A 22583-nucleotide genomic window follows, 5' to 3' on the forward strand; every position below is an offset into this window, starting at 1 on the left:
TAGGACCTTACCATTCAGTATATAAGTCCTGCTAAGATTTGCTTTCCCAAAATGCAGCACCTCGCATTTATCTGAATTAAACTCCATCTGCCACTTCTCAGCCCATTGGCCCATCTGGTCCAGATTCTATTGTAATCTGAGGTAACCTTCTTCGCTGTCCACTACACCTCCAATTTTGGTGTCATCTGCAAACTTACTAACTGTACCTCTTATGCTCACATTCAAATCATTTATGTAAATGATAAAACCTAGAGGACCCAGCACCAATCCTTCTGGCACTCCACTGGTCACAGGCCTCCAGTCTGAAAAACAACCTTCCACCACCACCCTCTGTCTTCTACCTTTGAGCCAGTTCTGTATCCAAATGGCTAGTTCTCCTTGTATTCCATGAGATCTAACCTTGCTAATCAGTCTCCCATGGGGAACCTTGTCGAACGCCTTACTGAAATCCATATAGATCACATCTACTGCTCTGCCCTCATTAATTCTCTTTGTTACTTCTTCAAAATTGTGAGACATGATTTCCCATGCACAAAGCCATGTTGACTATCCCTAATCAGTCCTTGCCTTTCCAAATACATGTACATCCTGTCCGTCAGGATTCCGTCCAACAACTTGCCCACCACCGATGTCAGGCTCACTGGCTTGTCCTTCCCACCCTTCTGAAACAATGGCACCATGTTAGCCTACCTCCAGTCTTCCGGCATCTCACCTGTGACTATTGATGATACAAATATCTCAGTAAGAGGCCCAGCAATCACTTTTCTAGCTTCCCACAGAGTTCTAGGGTACACCTGATCAGGTCCTGGGGATTTATCCACTTTTCTGCGTTTCAAGACATCCAGCACTTCCTCCTGTAGTATGGACATTTTGCAAGGTGTCACCATCTATTTCCCTACATTCTATATCTACCATATCCTTTTCCACGGTAAATACTGATGCAAAATACTCGTTTAGTATCTCCCCCATTTTCTGCGGCTCCACATAAAGGCCGCCTTGCTGATCTTTGATGGGCCCTATTCTTTCCCTAGTTACCTTTTATCCTTAGTGTATTTGTAAACACCCTTTGGATTCTCCTTCATTCGATTTGCCAAAGCTATTTCATGTCCCCTTTTTGCCCTCCTGATTTCCCCTCTTAAGTATACTACTGCTGCCTTTATACTCTTCTAAGGATTCACTCGATCTATCCTGTCTATACCTTACATATACTTCCTTCTTTTTCTTAACCAAACCCTCAATTTCTTTAGTCATCTAGCATTCCCTATACCTACCAGCCTTTCCTTTCACCCTGACAGGAATATACTTTCTCTGGATTCTCGTTATCTTATTCCTGAAGGCTTCCCATTTTCCAGGCATCCCTTTACCTTTGAACATCTGCCCCCAATCAGCTTTTGAAAGTTCTTACCTAATACCGTCTAAATTCTGGTCTATCACTATTCTTTTCCATCACTATTTGAAATCCAATAGAATTATGGTCACTGGCCCCAAAATGCTCCCGCACTGACACCTCAGCCACCTGTCCTGCCTTATTCCCAAGAGTAGGTCATGTTTTGCACCTTCTCTAGTAAGTACATCCACATATTGAATCAGAAAATTTTCTTGTACACACTTAACAATTCCTCTCCATCTAAACCCGTAACACTATGGCAGTCCTAGTCTATGTTTAGAAAGTTAAAATCCCTACCATAACCACTATTCTTCTTACAGATACTTGAGATCTCCTTACAAGTTTGTTTCTCAAATTCCCTCTGACTATTAGGCGGTCTATAATACAATCCCAATAATGTGATCATCCTTTTCTTATTTCTCATTTCCACCCAAATAACTTCCCTGGATGTATTTCCAGGAATATCCTCCCTCAGCACAGCTGTAATGGTATCCCTTATCAAAAACGCCACTCCCTCTCCTCTCTTGCCTCCCTTTCTATCCTTCCTGTAGCATTTGTATCCTGGAACATTAAGCTGCTAGTCCTGCCCATCCCTGAGCCATGTTTCTGTAATTGCAATGATATCCCAGTCCCATGTTCCTAACCATGCCCTGAGTTCATCTGCCTTCCCTGTTAGGCCCCTTGCATTGAAATAAATGCAGTTTAATTTATTAGTCCTACCTTGTCCCTGCCTGCCCTGACTGTTTGACTCGCTTCTATTCTCAACTGTCCCTGTCTCAGATTGATCTATTTCCTCACAATCTCCCTCGGTCCCACCCCCCTACCTTACTAGTTTTAATGTGGGCGGCATGGTGGCACAGTGGTTAGCAGTGCTGCCTCACAGTGCCAGTGACCCGGGTTCAATTCCTGCCTCAGGCGACTGACTGTGTGGAGTTTGCACATTCTCCCTGTGCCTGCGTGGGTTTCCTCCGGGTGCTCCGGTTTCCTCCCACAGACCAAAAATGTGCAGCTTAGGTGAATTGGCCATGCTAAATTGCCCGTAGTGTTAGGAGAAGGGTTAAAAATGTAGGGGAATGGGTCTGGGTGGGTTGCGCTTCGGCGGGTCAGTGTGGACTTGTTGGGCCGACGGGCCTGTTTCTACACTGCAAGTAATCTAAGTAAATCTAAATCTAAGTCAATCCTCTCCATCAGCTTTAGCAAATTTCCCTGCCAGTATATTAATGCCCTTCCGATTTAGGTGCAATCTGTCCTTCTTCTACAGGTCACTGCTAACCCAAAAGAGATTCCAATGATCCAAAAATGTGAATCCTTCTCCCATACACCAGCTCCTCAGCCATGCATTCATCTGCTCTGTCCTCCTATTCCTGCCCTCACTAGTTCGTAGCACCAAGAGTATTCCAGATATGGCTACTCTCAGGGACCTCCTTTTTAAATTCCTGCCTAACTCTTTGTAATCACCCTTCAGAATCTCAACCTTTTCCCTTCCTATGTCGTTGGTTCTAAGGTGGACAATGACCTCTTGCTGGCCCCTATCCCCTTTGAGAACATTCTGCACCCTCTCTGAGACATCCTTGATCCGGGCACCAGGGAAGCAACACACCATTCTGATTTTTCACTGCTGGCCACAGAACCATCTGTCTGTACCTTGGACTAGAGAATCCCCTAACACAATTGATCTCTTGGAACCTGACGTACCCCTCGTTGCATTAGAGCCAGTCTCAGTACCAGAAACTTGGCTGTTCGTGCTGCATTCCCTGTTTTTCCAAAACAGCACACTTGTTTGAAATGGGTATAGCCACAGAAGTCTCCTGCACTAAGTGCCTACCTCTCTTACCTTTCATGGAGTTAACCCATCTATGTGACTGTATCTGAGACTTTCCCCTCTTCCTATAACTGCCATCCATCACATACTGTTGCTGTTGCAAATTCCTCATTGCTTCTAACTGGCTCTCCAACCGATCCATCTGATCTGATAAGATTTGCAGCATTTATTGCAGATATTATCCGCAGTAACCCTTAAACTCTCTTTAAACTCCCACATCTAACAAGAAGCTCATATGAGTCTACTAAAGACCATTTTTTGCTCCTTCATAATCTACAGACCCAGAAAATAACACTGTCTTATTCCTCTACAAAACACTGTCCCAGGTTAAATTAATAGTTATGGCTTATATTTTAAGTTTAATCAAGAGACATATCTCAAAAAAGATATAATCAAGAAAGAACCCACTCTACTCACTACTGCAGATTTTCTGTAGGCCACTTAAAACAATTAACTTATCTGATTCTGTGCTGTGAACTTCACCCAAACAGTTCCTCCAAGATCAGTTGTGAATTTCACTGTTTGTTAATTTTCCCAGACACACTCCAATGTCAAGCGATACGTGAATTCAAACAGCAAAAGCAGTAACTGTGCAGATACACTCTGGTGTCAGTTTCTTTCTGTCTCTTTCTCTCTCTGGAATTTGGGGAAATCACCTCCAGCACCTAAAATACCTCAAAAAAGGGGCAGCTGTTACAGCCAGAAATTCTTGCCATCCTCCATCTTGGATGATCCAGTGTGTGAATTCATTTCTATTCCTACTTCTCCATGGCTCATAACAAATTTTAACTTTAACCAGGTTAATAGTATGACCAATTGTCTCGGTTTCAGATTATATCTGAGATAGTAGAGCAATGAATCTTTAGGTTTATTTAGTCAAGCATAACAAATTTATTGCAAACAGAACTTATTCAGGCAAACCTGCAAAGATTATTGATGAAAATGTGCCATGGTAGATAAAATTATATTATAACATTGCAAAATTAATAAGAGACAAATATAGAAACAAACAAAATATGGTTGAACACCTAATTGAATGCATGAAACCGCAAATGCGATTAAGACAGATCACATAGATTTCTCAGCAATGCACTCCCCCTTTCCCTGAAGATGTTAGTGACTTTGTAAGTCACCAAATGTGACAATAACTGTGCAAGGGATTCCCAATATTCACTTTTGACAAGCTGCATTGAAACCCCCTCATTGGCTACTCCATCGACTGCTTCAATGAAGTGCTCAGTTTGTGTATTTCACCTTTCTTTCCTCGGTCCACATTACTCTGGATTCTGAAACCTTTTTCACACAAACTGTAATCTTCATCAAGCTTTTCCTGAGTTCTGCTCTGGCTAAGTTGCACAAACAATTACTGCTTACTGCTTATGGGCTTTCACTTCCAAATTTAACTGTACTGAAATATTAATCATGTGCGTGCTTCTTTTGAGCTCAATGTCTAACATATAGTTGCCAACTAATTCTTAGAACTTCTACCAGAGTTCTGACTACCCAAGCTTGCGAACTGTTCTTGATTTCTCACTGAGCTCAACTACACAAAACCAGTGTTGTTCAGTTGCCTTCTCAACAATACAGTCAAATACTTCTTTTCTATGCAGAGTCTGCTTCTTCTCTGTCTGCCTTCTAACTCCAACTGGCTATGACCTGGCAACTGTTCTTCAAAAGCCCCTGAAATATTTTCAGTGATTTATTGAAAACCACCCCTCTTGCCAGGCAGAACTAAATGAGGCAACTCCTTGAAATTAACAAGGTAAAAACAATGACTGCAGATGCTGGAAACCAGATTCTGGATCAATGGTGCTGGAAGAGCACAGCAATTCAGGCAGCATCCGAGGAGCTTCAGCAAAATCGACGTTTCGGGCAAAAGCCCTTCATCAGGAATACCTTTATTTCTGATGAAGGGCTTTTGCCCGAAACGTCGATTTTGCTGAAGCTCCTCGGATGCTGCCTGAACTGCTGTGCTCTTCCAGCACCATTGATCCAGAACTCCTTGAAATTGTTTGTCCCTGAATATTACAGCATTTACCATGTGCTGGCTCCAACAGATCAAATTGTATCCAATAAAAAAAACTTATTGATATTTTAAAGTTCAACATTGATCTGCTTTTAAGTGAGATCTTTTGATAAATTTTACTTTTCCTAAAACATTTCATACTTATTGCTATCAGATGTAGCCAACTAAATTTTAACCTAGCCTTTTGACAGAGGTGTATTCCCTGAAATGTTACTCAATCTTTGCTTTTTTTCAAATGCTGACAGATTTACTGTGAATTTCAAGCAGTTTCATTATTTTTGTGGTAATTTCATAAACCTTGACTTACTAAATGACAGTCAAAACCATTTGGAATGAGAAAACAATCTGTGGATTTGTACTGTTTGCCCCTCTTGTTATTGTTTGTTGACAGATATTAACGATGATTAAAAATAAACTTTACTGGTTCCCTCGCGGTAATGCTGTACCACTTGATATCATGGCTAGGTATTTTTTCAGGATTTATTTTACAAGCTCATAATCAGGAAATTTTGCAAGAATTTGATCCATACATCTTAAAGACAAATATCAGTACAGACAAAATATCATGCACCAGTATTTCTTTAACACAAATATCTCTACCACGTGATGCCTTATTCAGGGGATTTAGAAATATCCTGGATATTGAAAATGAAGAAAACCTGATCACATTGTACCTGGAATGCTGAAACCTGTGATCTCTTCCAACAAATGCATTTCAAAAGATTGTAAAACTTTTCACAATATTCACTGAATCAGCAAGATCCTTTCAATCTTTTACTTTCATTAATTGAATATTATTCTAATTGTGTTGTATTTAAAGATACTCAATGCTGTATGATGGTTAGAGTAAAATATGAGAGTTAATTTTGTTTACACATTGCTTTTACTGCAGAAATATTAAATGTATTCAGTTATTTAATGTAAGAGACATTCGGTTATGCTTTTTTATTGCAAAGTGTAAAGTTCAGTAAATGGAGGTCAGTCAGCAACAAATGTGATGAAAAGGCTTAATGTGGTGAGTAAAATGACTTGTATGAGTTTAGAATCAATAGGTGAGAAATTCCATCAGAAACAGTTGAACAAAAGTTCATGCATGTTCATTTTTGAAAATCAGTGATAATCCTGTATTTTTAAATACTGTATTTTTAAAAGATTGAGGTCAGCATAAGTATTATATACCTGGCTTTATTAGGTTTTTCTACAAATGTAGTCCCAATACTTAACTGGGATTTATAGATTAATTAGTCAGAAATATTAAAGCACTAAATTCTTACGGACATTTTTACAGGAACATTTTGTTCAGAATAGAAAATCTTGAAAACCATTTTCTTGCTTTTTAAAATTAAACAGAATTTATTGATTAAGAAAATTTCACGAGAGATTTTGGAATGAATTTGGAAAACTGAAACATTCTTTTGAAAAGCATGTGAAACTCCCTTGTGATATTGCAAGGTTTTAGAAAGGGACAGATTTTTCTATGTGTCATGCGCATATCCCAATTATGATTAATTACGTTGTTTTTTTTTAAACTGGCACTATTTTAAAAACATATTAAGTAAACCCTGGGAATCCTTTCAGCCATTATGGTGCAGTGCACAAATAATTAGAACTTGTTAGCTATATCAGAAGCTTTAAATGTATTTTAACTTTTTGTTAAACTACATATTGAAGATTGTGTTAATTTATACTTTGTTCAACGTGTATTCGAGTGATTAAATATTTCACTAGAATTATAGATAAAGCTGTACTAATCAAATTTCTAAATGTTTCAGCACAGCGGTATTCAGAACTTAAAAATATCAGTTACTGTCTTATGTAGAACTCATCAGACATTGGCATTTAGCCAAACAAATCACCTTGTACCCTAATGCAGCAAGGCCTGAACAACATTCAGGTTTGGGCGACTAAGTGGGAACATTTGTGCCACACAAGCACTAGGCTTTGATCAGTTACGATAAGTCTAATCATCTCTCCTTGATACTCAATGGCATTACCCTCATCACTGAATTCTCCGCCATCAATACCCTAGACTTACCATTGACCAGAAATTTAGGTGGGCTAGCAGGTCAGAGCCTGGCAGCTGAATTTTCATGGAACTGTGCAGACTGCAAAAACTTTTAACCATGGTGAGCAAGTCCAAGAAGTCCTACTGATGTTTGAAACAAATTCCATTTATTGATGGGGGAAGGGGGCAGGGCTTGATTGACAGAAGAGGGTAAACCTAAACTCAGCAGGATTATTCCAATTTAGTGTTGGTTTCAAACAAACCCCATCTTGGCTGTTGCTAGGGCCTTAACCTGCAGTGTTGGAGTGACAAATTTGTGGAGCTGATACAAATGGTGTTGAAGGGCTGATAAGGTCTGTTTAACCTTTGTGATCTGAAATTTTCATAAATCCCCTTCTCTTTACATTGTAAAAGGAAAAGCTCGCTGCAGCTGGAAGTGATTTTTTTTTAATTTTCAGAATTGTTTTGATTGATTACCCAACAGATATAGTATCTGTATGAGCAGTTTCAATAGTTCTTTGCTGACATTTTCCTAAGGGCTATTCATGGTGAATGGATGGCTGAGTTTCAAAATCCATAATAATCTCAGCAGGATGCTTTGAATTCTCAATTGGATTGCTAGTTTAAGTAGATTATTAAATGATTAGCAAACATATGTTTGTTTATTTTAAGACATTAACCACTTGAAATGTAAAAGTTTTAATACTGTCATGATTTTTTTTCCACTTTCATTGTATATTCCCTCCTTTTGTGCCATTGCTCATATTGTACCAATGAGGAAAATATTCTGCCTGTTGTCTGGACTGGGAAAGAATTTTTTTTTAGACCTTGCAGAAAATAAAGTACCTTTTTGAAAAAAAAAGTCTTTGTTGCATGTGGGCGGTGATGGGGAAGTCAATATTTATCGCAGACCCCTAAATGACTCTGAAGAGAGTGACTGTAAGCCACAATCTTGAACCACTGAAGCCCATGTGAGCATAAGAGGTATAATTAGTAAGTTTGCTGATGATACCAAAATTGCAGGTGTAGTGAACAGTGAAGAAGGTTACCTCAGATCACAATCAGATGGGCCAATGGACTGGGAAGTGGTAGATGGAGTTTAATTTAGATAAATGTGAGGTGCTGCATTTTGGGAAAGCAAATCTTAGCAGGACTTATACACTTAATGGTAAGGTAATAGAGAGTGTTGCTGAACAAAGAGACCTTGGAGTGCAGGTTCATAACTCCTTGAAAGTGGAGTCGCAGGTAGATAGGATAGTGAAGAGGGCGTTTGGTATGCTTTTCTTTATTGGTCAGAGTATTGAGTACAGGAGTTGGGAGGTAATGTTGCGGCTGTAGAGAACATTAGTTAGGCTACTGTTGGAATATTGCGTGCAATTCTGGTCTCCTTCCTATTGGAAAAATTTTGTGAAACTTGAAAGGGTTCAGATAAGCTTTACAAGGATGTTGCCAGGGTTGGAGGATTTGAGCTAAAGGGAGAGGTTGAATAGGCTAGGGCTGTTTTCCCTGGAGTGTCAGAGGCTGAGGGGTGGCCTTCTAGAGGTTTATAAAATTTTGAGGGGCATGGATAGGATAAATAGACAAAGTCTTTTCTCTGGGGTCAGGGAGTCCAGAACTAGAGGGCATAGATTTAGGGTGAGAGGGGAAAGATATAAAAGAGACCCAAGGAGCAACTTTTTCACTCAGTGGGTGGTACGTGTATGGAATGAGCTGCCAGAGAAAGTGGTGGACGCTAGTACAATTGCAACATTTAAAAGGCATCTGGACGGGTGTATGAATGGGAGAGGTTTGGAGGGATATGGGCCAGGTGCTGGTAGATGAGACTAAATTGGGTTGGAATATCTGGTCGGCATGGATGAGTTGGACCAAAGGGTCTGTTTCTGTGCTGTACATCTCGATGACTGTTAAGTCATGAGTTCCAGATTTTGATCCAGCAACAGTGAAGGAATGCACAATGGCTTCAAATCAGGCTGTTAGGAAGGAACTTGCAAGTGGTAGTGTTATTTCTCTCAGCTCTGAATAGTGGGAGCAATATTAGATTTTTAGAAATTTATTTTTTATTGTCTTCACATGGTTACTCAGGTCTATCCATGGTGTACATTGGGTGAGCTGACACGGTGGGAGTAATGGGGACATAAGCTAACAATCAGTTGGCTTAGGGGGCATGAGTGGCCACGTGGAATGAGTTAGCAAAGAAGGTACAAGATAGCATGTATAAGAGGAATAAGCTGGTATTGAGTTGGCATGGAAGATATTACAAACAATGGAAGGTGAATTAGGATGATGAAAGCTTGAGGGTCAAATATCATCTAAAACAACTGGATTGTGTCCCAGAGAATGTCGAAGAGAATTTGACTGCATGAGTGCAGAGGTCTTGCTTTTATTGTATCGAATGGTGCGACTGCATCTGGACTATTGTGTTCAGTATTCCCTGAAGAAAAATGTACTTGCCATAGAGTAAGTACAACAAAGGTTCACCATTTGATCACTGGGATCGTTGGAATTTTTTCGAGAAAACTTAACCAAATTCTTTGGAGTTTAGAAGCATGAATTGAGGCATACTGAGTTCTTATAGGGCTCAACAGGATAGATGCAAGAAGGATGTTTTCTGTGGCTCCACTAAGGGAGAGGTTCTTCCTCATCACAGGGTGGCACAATGGCTCAGTGGTTAGCACTGCGGCCTCACAGTGCCAACTACCCAGGTTTGATTCCAGTCTCGGGTGACTGGAATTTATACATTCTCCCCAAGTCTATGTGCGTTTCTTCCAGGTGCCCATAGTATTTAAAAATGTACAGTTCAGATGCCTTAGTTAGGGGTAAATGTAGAGTAATAGGGTAGGGAAATGGGTCTGGGTGAGTTACTCTTCAGAGGGTTGGTGTGGACTTGTTGGGCTGAATGACCTGTTTGCACACTGTCGGAATTCTTTTAATTCTAGGTTAATCTTTGGTATTCAGTATCTTAGAGGGTTATGTAGGTCTTGGCATTGAGTATATTAAATAGAGATTGATAGATAATGGTGTTGAGGTATAAGTTTAGCTGGATCTGATTGAAGGGTGGAGCATGTTTTATTAGCCAAATGTCTTACTCCCCTTTTTTCCTAAGTTCCCTCCTGATAACCTGACTTAAAGGAATATTGCATTCCTTTGCAGCCACAGGATCAAAATCCTGGAACTCACTACCTGTCAACAACTATGAATGTACCTACACCACATGGACGTCAGTAGTTAAAGTTGGCAGCTTACTACCACTTGCTTTGGAGTCATTTAGGAGTATGCAATAAATGTTGACTTCTCTGTAATTACCCACATGACGTGATTTTCTTTTTTAAAGGTACTTTATTGATTACTTTTCTGTAAATTCTAGAAAATTTTCTATCCCAGTTAAAAGAACAGGCAGAACCTTTCCCTCCCTGGTGCAGCATAAACATTCACTTTATTGCTCAAGTGGACGCTGCCAAACACTTGTGGATCACTTTGTTTTTCTCGAGCATGAGTTCTTTAGTATTTTGTTACAGGCAGCCAGCGTCTGCAACATGCATTTTGTTTTAGAGCAGAGATCAAAGCTAGCAGCTTGTAATGGTGAAAAGTCAAGGAATGGATATGCTGCTATGTGACACTATGCTACAGCACATCATACCTGTAACAATTTACATGGCAAGCACTGCTTTCTCTCCACAGATGCTGCCAGACCTGGTGAATTTCTCCAGCAATTTCTGTTATTTTTTGGTTTGCTTTCCTCCAAGTCTAAAGAAAATACCTCCTTAAAAGTGCAGTCCTGAACATGGAAGCTGATATTTACCGGGGTACAGATCTGCTGGTATAATGGAATCATGTTTTCATCTTGTTTTGTCCTTTATAAAAGGTTAAATGATGTCACTAGATAAATACAGCTTCCAACAGTGACCTAAATGTGTCTTCACTATTTACAAAGCTTGCATGAGAAAATGCCAAAATGGCCTTACAAAGCAGCTTCTGTTGATTTTTCAGGATATTCTTTAAAAAAAACTCTTTCCGAGTTCCTTTTTCGTTCCAAGAGTTTAGAAATAGAATATTGTCACCAACAAAGAAGACATGATGAGTGTTTTACTTGTGCCCCTTCTGACATGGCTGCTTGGTATTATTTGTGATACTTCTTTCAATATGTTTAACATTATCTGTTTAAGGAAATGATATGTGAGCAATTCAGCTTCGAGCATTACATCCTAAAGAGAGATAAAATGAGAAAAAGAGCTTCTTTAACTATTGTGGGCAGTGCAAGCACACAGTAAATATTCAGAATGGCAAAGAACAGGAGAGTGAGTAAATATTCTTAAACCTTCCAGTGAAAGTAGCATCTATGATGCAATGGAACATCAGTGTAATATTCCCTTGCACAAAGCCACACAGCATAGCAATGCTACAAAGCAATATGTGCAGTTGACCAAATCACTCAGAAAATATTAGAAGTAAAATTTAAACTTTTCAGAATCAATACATTATAAATATACTTAGTAGACATTGAAATGCTGCCATTTGTTCCATGCCAGTTCAGGAAGGAACTCGGGATAAAAATATCTTTCCTTTAGTCCCAGTGAAGAATTGTAGATGTATTCAGCATAGAAGGAGGCCAAATGTTATCTGTGACAACTGAAGACAGTTCTTTAGCCTTGTCTACTTTTTACCTCTTGATCCATAGCTCTGCAGGTTACAACACTTTGAGTGCATATCCAAGAATATTTTGAATGTGACGAGGGTTCCTGTCTCTTTCGCCCTTCTACACAGTGATTTTCAAAGGCCAGCATTCTCTCCTTATACAACCTTTTAACAAGGACTTCAAGTCTGTTTGTTTGGAGAACAATGTAATGAAAGGTACTGCATCACCAAAAACTGATACCAGCAGCAGTCAAAAATGAGATAAAACATATTGCAATGTGATGCACTAAGAAGAAAATACCTTTTTCTTCTCCCCACCACCTATACACCCACCTCTTGGTGGATGTGACTGCGCCTCCACCAACCGCCCACCATACATCATCCCGATCACCCCTCCCCCAAACTACACAGCAATTAAATCTTCTCAAATGATGCTGCAATAGTGCAACAGATCTCCTTCTGAATTTGCTGCACTTTTACATTCTATGGTCAGCTATCTCAATCCCAGTGCAGCCACCCCTTTTGTTCATATAACACACACGCGCGCACTGCTATCTTTACAAGGGCAATCTTTTTTGAATTAAAAGCAAATCAAAGATATTATTGTCAAGGCATTTTGATTTCAAGCATTGCATAATTTTCATGATCAATTAAAAGAAAACAGAATAATATGATAGCCTTCTCACAGCTGTTGTTCTACTTAACCAGTCAATGATAATTGCAAACAGTGTCAAGAATATAAATATAAATAGCACAACTTGTGTGGAAGAAAAGTCTTGTTAACACATTATTTTCAGGAACAAAGAGCAAATTACTGTAATGCGGATGTGCCCTGGAGACAGCAGTAACACACTTTATTGATTTGGCAAGTAAGGATGAATAGCACTTGAAAGATGAAGTGTTATTGCAAATCATGCCATTAAGAAGATGATTAAACCAGGAATAGTTCAATAAGACATGTACAGTAAGCCCAATAGTGGACTTACTTTCATTCACTTTTTATTGTTACTTTTTGGACTCTTTCATACAGACCATGTCAAGGTTATGTTATAATTCGTTACTGCACTGAAGCCTTCTGCTGGGAAGTGATGATGTTATTTGTGATTGATATGGGGAGAGTGAGCAGGTATATAGCAATTGTGGTCATGTTAATGTTGAATACGGAACTTAATGAAATTCATTTCTCCATCTATAAGTCGTTAGCAAGAGTGACTGTTCTGAAAGGTATTAGGAATGGAGTGTAACCCCAAGACAGAACGTCATATGGAATTAGTAATATTGTCATCTATAATGTGGAACTGCTGCTTTCTGGTGTTATTTACTTAAGACTGTTGCCCTCTGGAGGTGATTTAACAAATAGAATTTTGACTTCATATTTTAGTTTCTAGTTTAATCTGAATGAATTTCTGTAAATGTTACAGTTGACTTTTGATTTTATTTTCAAGTTTAAGAAAAAATGTTATTGGTTTACGAGAGTTGAATTTTGTTTTTGTATGATAGAGTTATAGAAAACAAAAGGTTTAGAAGGGTGAAGGGGTGACTTAATTGAGGTTTTAAAATTAAGGAAAGTTATAGTATGGTAGATACAGAGACGCTATTACCCTTGGTCAAATAATTCAGAGCAAGTGACATAATCTTATAAGTGGAGCTAGCCCATTTGGCAATGAAATCAGGATACATATTTTCACACAAAGGACAATGGAGTAATAGTGTTCTACCCTCCAGTAGTCTGAGAGTTCTGGGAACAGGATTTTTTTGTTGGACGACAAGATTTCCTGCGTCATCATCTGGTTGTGCTTTGAGGAACTGATGGTTTCCTCTTGACCCTATTATGCTAACTTGTCAAAAACAAAACACATTCTTTTTGCTCTAGTTTTGTATTTTTCATGTGCTTATCCATACTTTTACTATATCAGTTGGAGATGGAAGCTAACGCTTTCCAGTTATTTGCCACTATACTGGAATCTTGATCCACATTCCACATAATTATTGAAAACAGCAAATCCATTTGGAGGTCAGTGCATCATTGATTCTTGGAGAGTCATGCAGCACAGAAACTGATGCTTCGGCCCAACTCTTCCATCCCAACTAGATTTCCTAAACTAAACAGATCCCATTTGCCAGCATTTGGCCCACATGTCTTTAAACTTTTCCTCTCCACGTACCTGTCCAAATGTTTTTTTTAAAATGTTGTAATTGTACCTACCTCGACACTTCCTCTGGCAGCTTGTTCCATATACGTGCTACTCTCTATGTGAAAAGGTTGCCACCACGTCCCTTTTAAATCTTTTCCTCTCACCTTAAACCTATGCCGTTTTGGTCTCCCCTACCCTGGGAAAAAAACATTGGCTATTCACCTTATCTATCCCCCTCATGATATTATAAACCTGTATAAGGTCACCTCTCAGTCTTCTACACTGCAAGAACAAAAATCCCAGCCTATCCAGCCTTTCCTTATAACACAAATCTTCCAGTCTTGGTAATATCCTTGTAAATCTTTTTCACACCCTTTCCCGTTTAATTACATCCTTCCTGTACTCCAGATCATGAGGCGAATGCTCATCTATAAATTCATAATTCTTCAGTTCAGACTGTTAAGTGATAAAGTTTGGCATTTCAGTATTTTTCCCATTTGAGTGTTCAATGAGACAGTAACAGTAGGGAATAAATTTGGTTTGCTGGATATGTGTTATCCCAGTTTCTGATTATTTTTCTCTTTCATTCACCAGGCTTTGTTATGTGCTACTTGCAATAAAATAATAGCTCAGGAAAGTAGAATAAACTTCCTTCCAGACAAATAAGTTTTTAAGTTTTTGAAGCTTGTAGTGTTCCAGAGAGCATCAGCCTTTTTTTACACTTGGTGAATATACAGAGACTCCCCAAAGCCAACTCACCAACTAGAAGGCATGCATCAGGACAGTGATGAAATACACTCTACTTGATTGTAGTAAATCCCCTTACTTACTTGAGGAGGAATGTATTTGGAGCAAATTCCGAGGAGGTTCACTGGATTGATTCCAGAGATGAGGGCTTTGTCAAATGAAGAGAGGCTAAGCAGTTTAGGCTTATACACTCTAGAGTTTGGAATAAAGAAAGGAGATCTAATTAAGATATATAAGATCATAATGGAGATTAACAAAGTAAATGTGGAAAAAAAATGTTTCCTCACATGGGGCAATCTAAAATGAGAGGTCATAGTTTTAGGATGTGGAGTAGCAGATTTAAAATAGACATGAGGAGAAACTACTTCTGTCAAAGAGTTGTGACTCTGTGGATTCACCACCCCAGGTTGTAGGGAATGCTGGGACATTGAGTAAGTTTAAGAAGGAGATAGACTTTTTAAAAAAAATTAATATGGATTAATATGGAGAGTGGGCAGAAAAGTGGTGTTGAGACCAAGATAAGTTGCCCTGCAACAACTCACCAATGTTCCTTCAGTAACATCTTTCAAAGTTGCAATTTCTACCACCTAGAAAGATGAGGACAGCAAATACATGGAATACTAGCATATGCAAGTTCCACTGCAAGCCACACACCATCTTGATTTGAAGCTATTTCACTGCCTCTTTGTTGTAGCTGGGTCAAAATCCTGAAGCTCACTTCCTGTTCCTACATTCACAAGGACTGCAGTGATTCAAGAAGGCAGCACACCACACCTTCTCCAGGGCAATTAGGGATGAGCAGTTGTAACACCCATATTCCTTTGAATAAGTATTATCATGCATGATTAAAGAAAAATTACATTCACCCAGGAGGTTTGTACTGGATAAGTTGTTGGACACGTGGGCTGACACATCCCTGGGTGCTAGCCAAGTTGATCATAGGGTTTTAAAAGAACTGATTAGTGAGGGAGGATTTTGCTTAAAAATTCCAAAATACAGTAGATCAGGTTGAAGGTTCCATTTGATTGGAAAATTACAATTCAAAAAGAGTAGGATACAGCTTACCATCTGTCAGAGAAAACATGTTCCCTACTAACAAGATTCTGACATCAGATTATCAAACATCAATATAATCAGACAGAGGCAACCTAATTTTTGAAAGGCAAATCATTTTTATCCAATTTATTGGAGCTCTTTAAGGAAATAACATGTGCTGTGAATAAAGATTAAGCGGTGGATGTACTATAATTAGATTTCCAGAAGGCATTAGATAAGGTGCAATAAAGGTTATTGCAGAAATAAGAATTCATGGTGCAAGAGGCAACATATTGGCATGGATAGATTCACCTAGATTGACTCAACATTTTTCAATGAGAAAAGACTGCCCGAGTGCAGTTCTAATTAAATATCCAGAAGATTTTCAGCAAGTTCTAGGGACTATCAAAGGAATCAAGGCCACCTTGCATGTTGACCAGGAAGCAATTCCGTCTGTATGGCCCACCCAGTGCCATTTGCCTTACGGACAAAGGTAGAGGCAGACATCAGAAGGCTGGAAAGTGAAGGAATCAACAAACTAGTAGAGTTTGCGAAATTGGCAGCACTGGTTATGAAGATTGACAGGTTGGTTCGCCTCAATGGAGATTTAAAAACAAATAGTAAATTGCTTCTCGCAGCTGGATAAATACCCAATCTCTTGTGATTTATGCACAAAGCTGGCAGGGGGCCTGTCCTTCATAGACATGAGCAATGCAAACTTGCAATTGCAGTTAGAGAAGAGTTCCCCAGATGTATGCTACGGTTAATACTCAAAATGATTTGTACCAATATATAAGACTGCAATTTAGGGTATCATCAGGCTGTGCAATTTTTTAGTGGACAATGGAGAACATTTTACAAGGTCGCCATTTATCTAGATGAAATGCTTATATTGGGAAAGACAAATAAGGAGCACTTGGAGAACTTGGACATAGTCCTCAGACATTTCTTGCAAGTGGCCATATGTCTTAGATGGGAAAAATGTGTTCTTGGCATCCCAAGTGACTTACATGGGTTAGAGAGCCGACAAGACCAGGTTTCACACATTGGAAGATGAAGTGAGAGCGATCAAAGGTACTCCAGCTTCCACATTTGAACCGGAGCTTAGGTCTTTACTTGAGCAGGTGAATTATTATGGAAATTTGATGCGTAACCAGGCCTCCAATCTGGCACCTTTGCATCAACTCTTAAGAAGGGTCAGCTTTGGAAATAGTCACAAAAATCAAGCAATAGCTTTCAGAGAAGTGAAGAAACAGCTCTCACTGTTGGCAAACTGTAATCCCCATTTAGATCTGGTACTGTCATGCAATGCCTTCGCAAATGGCATCAGGGTAGTATTAGCTCATAGGTGGCCCAATGAAGAGGAATGCCCAATAGTGTATGCATCCAGGACTTTGCTAATGCAGAGCGTAAATATACCCAGATAGAGAAGGAAGATTTGGAGGTCATACTTGGAGTCAGGAAGTTCCAGCAATACTTTTACAGATATAAATTTGTAATAATAACAGACCACACACCCCTACTTAAAGAGGATAAGGCAGTGCTGCCCATAGGTTCAGGCTGAATTCTGCAATGGGCTCTAATAGTAAGTGTGTATAATTACAAGTTGGAACATTTTCCAGGAAGGCCAAGTAGCAAGTGCCAATTCATTGAACCGCCTTTGGGAGATACAGCACCAATGGTACAGCCACTGGAAGCATCCGTAATAGTTTTAACTTTTCTGGACACACTTCCAGTCAAAGCTGACAAAATCAGACTTTGGACGCAGAAAGATCCATTCCTGGCAAAACTGAAACAGCTGGTGGTGATGGGGGAAACCAAAGGGCTGTCACAACCAGTATGGAAACCTTCTTGGACCCGGGGAGATTAGATCAAAGTAGAGGATGAAATATTAATATGTGGAGCAAGAATGATTGTCCAGATATTGGCTGAATTCCAGCAGGGTCATCCAGGTGTTTCCAAAATGAAGATGTTAGTGAGGATCTGTGTCAGGCGACCAGGATTGGATGCAGACATAGCTGCATTAGTTGAGCAGTTCCCAGAGTGCGAACAAGGACAGCCAGCAGCTCTCACACAGTCTTGGGAATGGTCAGGTAAATGGCCTGGATTACCCATCAACAATGCTGGCCCTTCATGAGTTCAATGTTCTTAGTCATTGTGGATGCCCACTCAAAGTGGACAGATGTGCATAGTGTTCATTTGACAAACATGGGGACAATGATAGAAAAACTGCATTTGTCTTTTGTAGGACATACGTTCCCTGAAGCGTTGATTACAGCTATCGGGCCATCGTTTAACAGGGAGTTTAAGTATTTCTTAAAGTAGAATGGTATTTGACATGGAAGGGACAGCTCCATGCCATCCATTATCCAATGGCCTGGCAGAAAGAGCAGTCCAAACTTTGAAGGCAGGCTTAAAGAAACAGCCTACAACTTCAGTAGATATCAAACTAACCTGGTTCCTATTTGATTATTGTACCACCTCTCAAGCAACTACAGGGATAGCTCCAGCAGTGTTGTTAATGGAAAGAAGAGTCTGCATCAGGTTAAATCTGATCTTCCCTGACCTGGGGAGTGGTGAAATGGCATCAAGAATGCCAATGCCAGACACAAGGCTTCACTAAGCAAGAAAGACAGAATACTTCAGGGGATGATGTTTGGTGTAGGAGCCATGGGAATGGCGCTTCATGGGTAAGAGGCATGGTGGACATGAGGAGGAGCTAGTGGATGTCATTTATTTGGACTTTCAGAAGGCTTTTGATAAGATACTTCATAAGAGACTAGCATGTAAATTTAAAACATATGGGATTGGTGGTTGTCTACTGACACGGATGGAGAACATGTTCACAGACAAGAAACAAAGTGTAGGAACAAACAGGCCTTTTTTCTGAGTGACTACTGGGATATCACAAGGATCAGTGCTTGGACCCCCAACCATTTAAATACGTATTAAAGATTTGGCTGAGAGAACTAAATGTAATGTCTCCAAGATTGCAGGTGACACAAAGCTGGGTGGGATGGTGAACTATGAGGCAATAACAGAGATGTTTCAGTGTGAACGGTTAAGTAAATATACATGGTAGAAGAAGTATAGAGCCATAGAGATATATGGCTCAGAAACAGACCCTTCAGTCCAACTCATCTATTCCAACCAGATAAGCATTTGCCAACATTTGGCCCATATTCCTCTGAACCCATCCTATTCATATACTCATTCAGATACCTTTTAAATGTTGTAATTGTACCAGCCTCGAACCACTTCCTCTGGCAGCTCAGTGTGCATAAATATGAGGTTACTCACTTTGGTAGCAAAATCAACAAGGCAGACTATTAACCGAGTGGCAGTATATTGAGAAAGGGAGAAGTGCAATGAGACTATGGTGTCCTTATATGCCAGTTGCTAAAAGTAAACTTGTATGTGCAACAGTCGTTGAAGAAGACAAATGGTATGTTGGCCTTCACAGTGAAAGGATTCAAGTACAGGAGTAGGGATGTCTTGCTGCAATGGTACAGGGCCTTGGTGAGACTACACCAGGAATATTGTATGCTGTTTTGGTCTCCTTATATGAAGAAGGATGATCTGGCTATGAAGGAAGCACAACAAAGGTTTACAAGACCAATTCCTGGTATGGAAGGCCTGATGTATGATGGGAGACCAGATGGGTTAGTATTGTTCACTGGAATTTAGAAGAATGAGGGAGGATTTCATAGACAGTGCGAATACAGGAAGGATGTCCCTGATGACCTGCAAGTCCAGAACAGTCTGAGGATACAGGCTAGGTCATTTAGAGATGAGATGAGGAGCGGTAGCTTCACCCAGAGAGTGATAAGCCTGTGAAGTTCTCTGCCACAGAAATCAGTTGAGGCCAAAACATTGCATGTTTTCAAGGAGTTAGATATAGTTTCAGGGCCAGAGGAGTTCAAAGGGGAGAAACTTGAACGTGGTACTGAATTAAATGATCATATTGACTGGCAGTGCAGGCCTGAAGGACCAAATGGCATATACCTGCTCCTATTTTGGGCCACTTGAGTTCTGAAGAAGGGTCACTGGAGAAAAAACATTAACTCTGCTTTTTCTCCATGAATGCTGCTAGAGCTCGTAATTTTCTTCAGTAATTTCTGTTTTTGTTTCGGATTTCCAGCATTCTCAGTTCTTTGCTTTTTTTGGTTGGTAGCATTCTCACTAATTCTCTACCTTCCTATGCAGGTTTCTGAGATCCATATATGTCAGTGACTTTCAGAACCAGAAGTCAATGTTATGAGCTACGCTAGCACACCATGCATGGACCCAAAGAACAACTTGCATGGAACAATTGGTTGTCTTATGAACAAAAGTTGAGCAGGCTAGGTCTATATCTGCTAGAGTTTAGAAGATTGAGAGGTGACTGAAACACAAGTCTTGACAGCTTTGATATGGAAGGATATTTCCCCTTGAGGAGGAATTTAGAACAGGGCCCACTATTTCAAAATAGGAGCCACCCATTTAAGATAGGAATGAGAAGATTTTTCTTTCTTATAGAAGTTCAGAGTCTTCAGAACTCAACTGGAGGTGGAAGCAGTTTATTTGAATGTTTTTAATTTGGGGCAGATCGATGTTTGATGAGCAAGAGAAGGTGAAAAAAATTAAGCAGCAGGGGGACTGTGAAGTCATCAAATCATCCATGACTTTATAGAATGTTGTAGTAGGCTAGAGTAGTCAAGTGGCCCGCTCTTGCTCATAATTTATGCATTTGAATGCACATACTTTGTCTGGCTTATATCTGACTCCAGACCATTAGCAATATGGTTGACATTTAGGAATGGGCAACAAATGCCTAGCCTTATCAGTGCCACCACATCCCATGAAAGAGTAAAGACAAAAATAAATGAAAAGTGGTCTGTCTCAATTTCAGGATCAACATTTTTCAGATGACCTGGAAGTTCAAAACTTTAGTTTGCAAAATTGATCTTGGTATTTCCCAGAGCAGGATGCATCCTCAATGAAGAATGCCAGATCATGTTAAAGGGGAAGCTTTGAGATATTTTCCCCAAGGCAAAGAAGTTTGAAATACCAAGACAATTATTAATCCAGTGGGATGAGCCACTGATGTAGGAAGCATAGCTTTTACTTTATAACATTCTGCAATGATGAGTTTTAGTGATTGATCATAACTTTTGCTTTCTATGTTTCTTTGTTGTGAAATAAATCAATTTCGAGACTTGTACTGAATCATAATCAAGTCTAAGAAAATGTTGAATAGCATAAGTGAATATGAATAATGGTGCTTCCATTATGTAAAACTTTATGGGGAACAAAATTCCGATTTGTTCTCACATAGTTTTTACGTGCTGGTAAAATTAATGTGGGATGATTTCTGTGGCTCCATTATTTCATTTGATTAAATTTTAGAATTCTTGAAAGTATTGGAATGTTCATGCAATTGAGACCACTTTTTAAAAAGTAATTAGATAAAGCATTTAGATAACTTGCAAAGAGATATTGTTGCAGCATTTAAAATGTATTGAGAGCCCGCCATGGAAATGAAGTATGCCTTAGTGGCCAGCAAGTATCTTTAATAACTGACTTACTGAAAACACCTGGGAACTAAAATCCTTCAGGATCTTTGTAAAAAATAATATGGTTGTACAGATTTACATAATTATAATGTAAGCTAATTTAGGACAGAAAATACAATTCCTCGTCTTGCATCAGAATCTTAGCAATGTTGATGGTGGTAAAGTTCTAAAATGCATTGAAATGTGTAAAGTTTTTCTTGAACTTGATAGGACTAGTGTGGAAGGGCTGTTTTCCCTTGTGGGAGACTCGTGGACCAGAGGCATAATTTCAGACTAGGGGATAGCCAATGTATGACAGTAATGTGGAAGAATGTTTTTTCTCTCAAAAGGTAGTGCATCTGTGGAATTGGTTATCACTGAGAGCTGTTAAGACTCGGCAGTATATTCAAGGCTGAAACAGTAAGCAAATCAATAATTATGGCGAAAAGACTGGAATGTGGAATTGAGGATCATCAGATCAGCAAATGGTCTAATTGAATAGCGGCACAGACTCAATGGGCAGAATACCCATCTCCTGCTCCTATAACTTATGGTCTAACTTAAAGTGTTGTCATTTTGCACTTCACTTGTTGTCTAATTATTATCCTGAGACAGACTGTTGCATTTGATTGCATTAAGTAGAAATTGAATTAAGTGAATTTGCAAAATGTGTTGCTTCAATGCATTCTCTTTATTTTTCCAGCTTCCTTGTGTTTCAAGTTTAATAGAAGCAATGCTGGAAAAGATAGCAGAGAAAGAAAAACTAGCAGAAGAATATGCCTTGCTCTCAAAAGAAGTAAGCTGAAAGCCTTATGTAATTCCATCTGTGGCTGATACGTTACAAACAAAACCAAATCCCATCGTGTAATTAGAACACACAGAGGCTTTGTAATGTTCTACATTATTTTAACATTTGATTCTACAAAATAAACAGAAAAGAAATTGAAACGTTTTTCATTAGACCTTGTGTTGCTTCTAATAAAAAGCACATCACATAATAAACTTCATAATAAAACACAATCATTTACATCCCCAAATCATAACTGAAATAATTTATCAGATTTTTCACAGATAGTAAATATACAATAATCATTTAGTCATTCAGAACTTGAATATTGCTTTTCTTCAGCAATTATCCAATATGCAAAACATTTAGTAATTTTTTTGATCAATCTTCCAAATGTGTTGTTTAATTCATTCTGCTTGGAATTTAGTAAAGACCCAAAAAAATTAATTTGTTCAATAAATGTGTTTTTACTT

General features: G+C 39.2%; 1 protein-coding gene across 1 annotated transcript in view; it reads left to right on the forward strand.

The window, feature by feature from the left end:
• cntln (centlein, centrosomal protein) overlaps positions 1-22265 on the forward strand; it is a 469267-nt gene extending 447002 nt beyond the window's left edge. The window contains exon 27 of the mRNA XM_043717668.1: positions 22027-22265. Within this exon, the coding sequence (XP_043573603.1) occupies positions 22027-22128 (102 nt within the window). The 3' untranslated portion in view covers positions 22129-22265. The remainder of the gene's footprint in view (positions 1-22026) is intronic.
• The last annotated feature ends 318 nt before the right edge of the window (positions 22266-22583 follow it).

This window comes from Chiloscyllium plagiosum, chromosome 2, assembly GCF_004010195.1.
Source record: "Chiloscyllium plagiosum isolate BGI_BamShark_2017 chromosome 2, ASM401019v2, whole genome shotgun sequence".
Taxonomy (NCBI): domain Eukaryota; kingdom Metazoa; phylum Chordata; class Chondrichthyes; order Orectolobiformes; family Hemiscylliidae; genus Chiloscyllium; species Chiloscyllium plagiosum.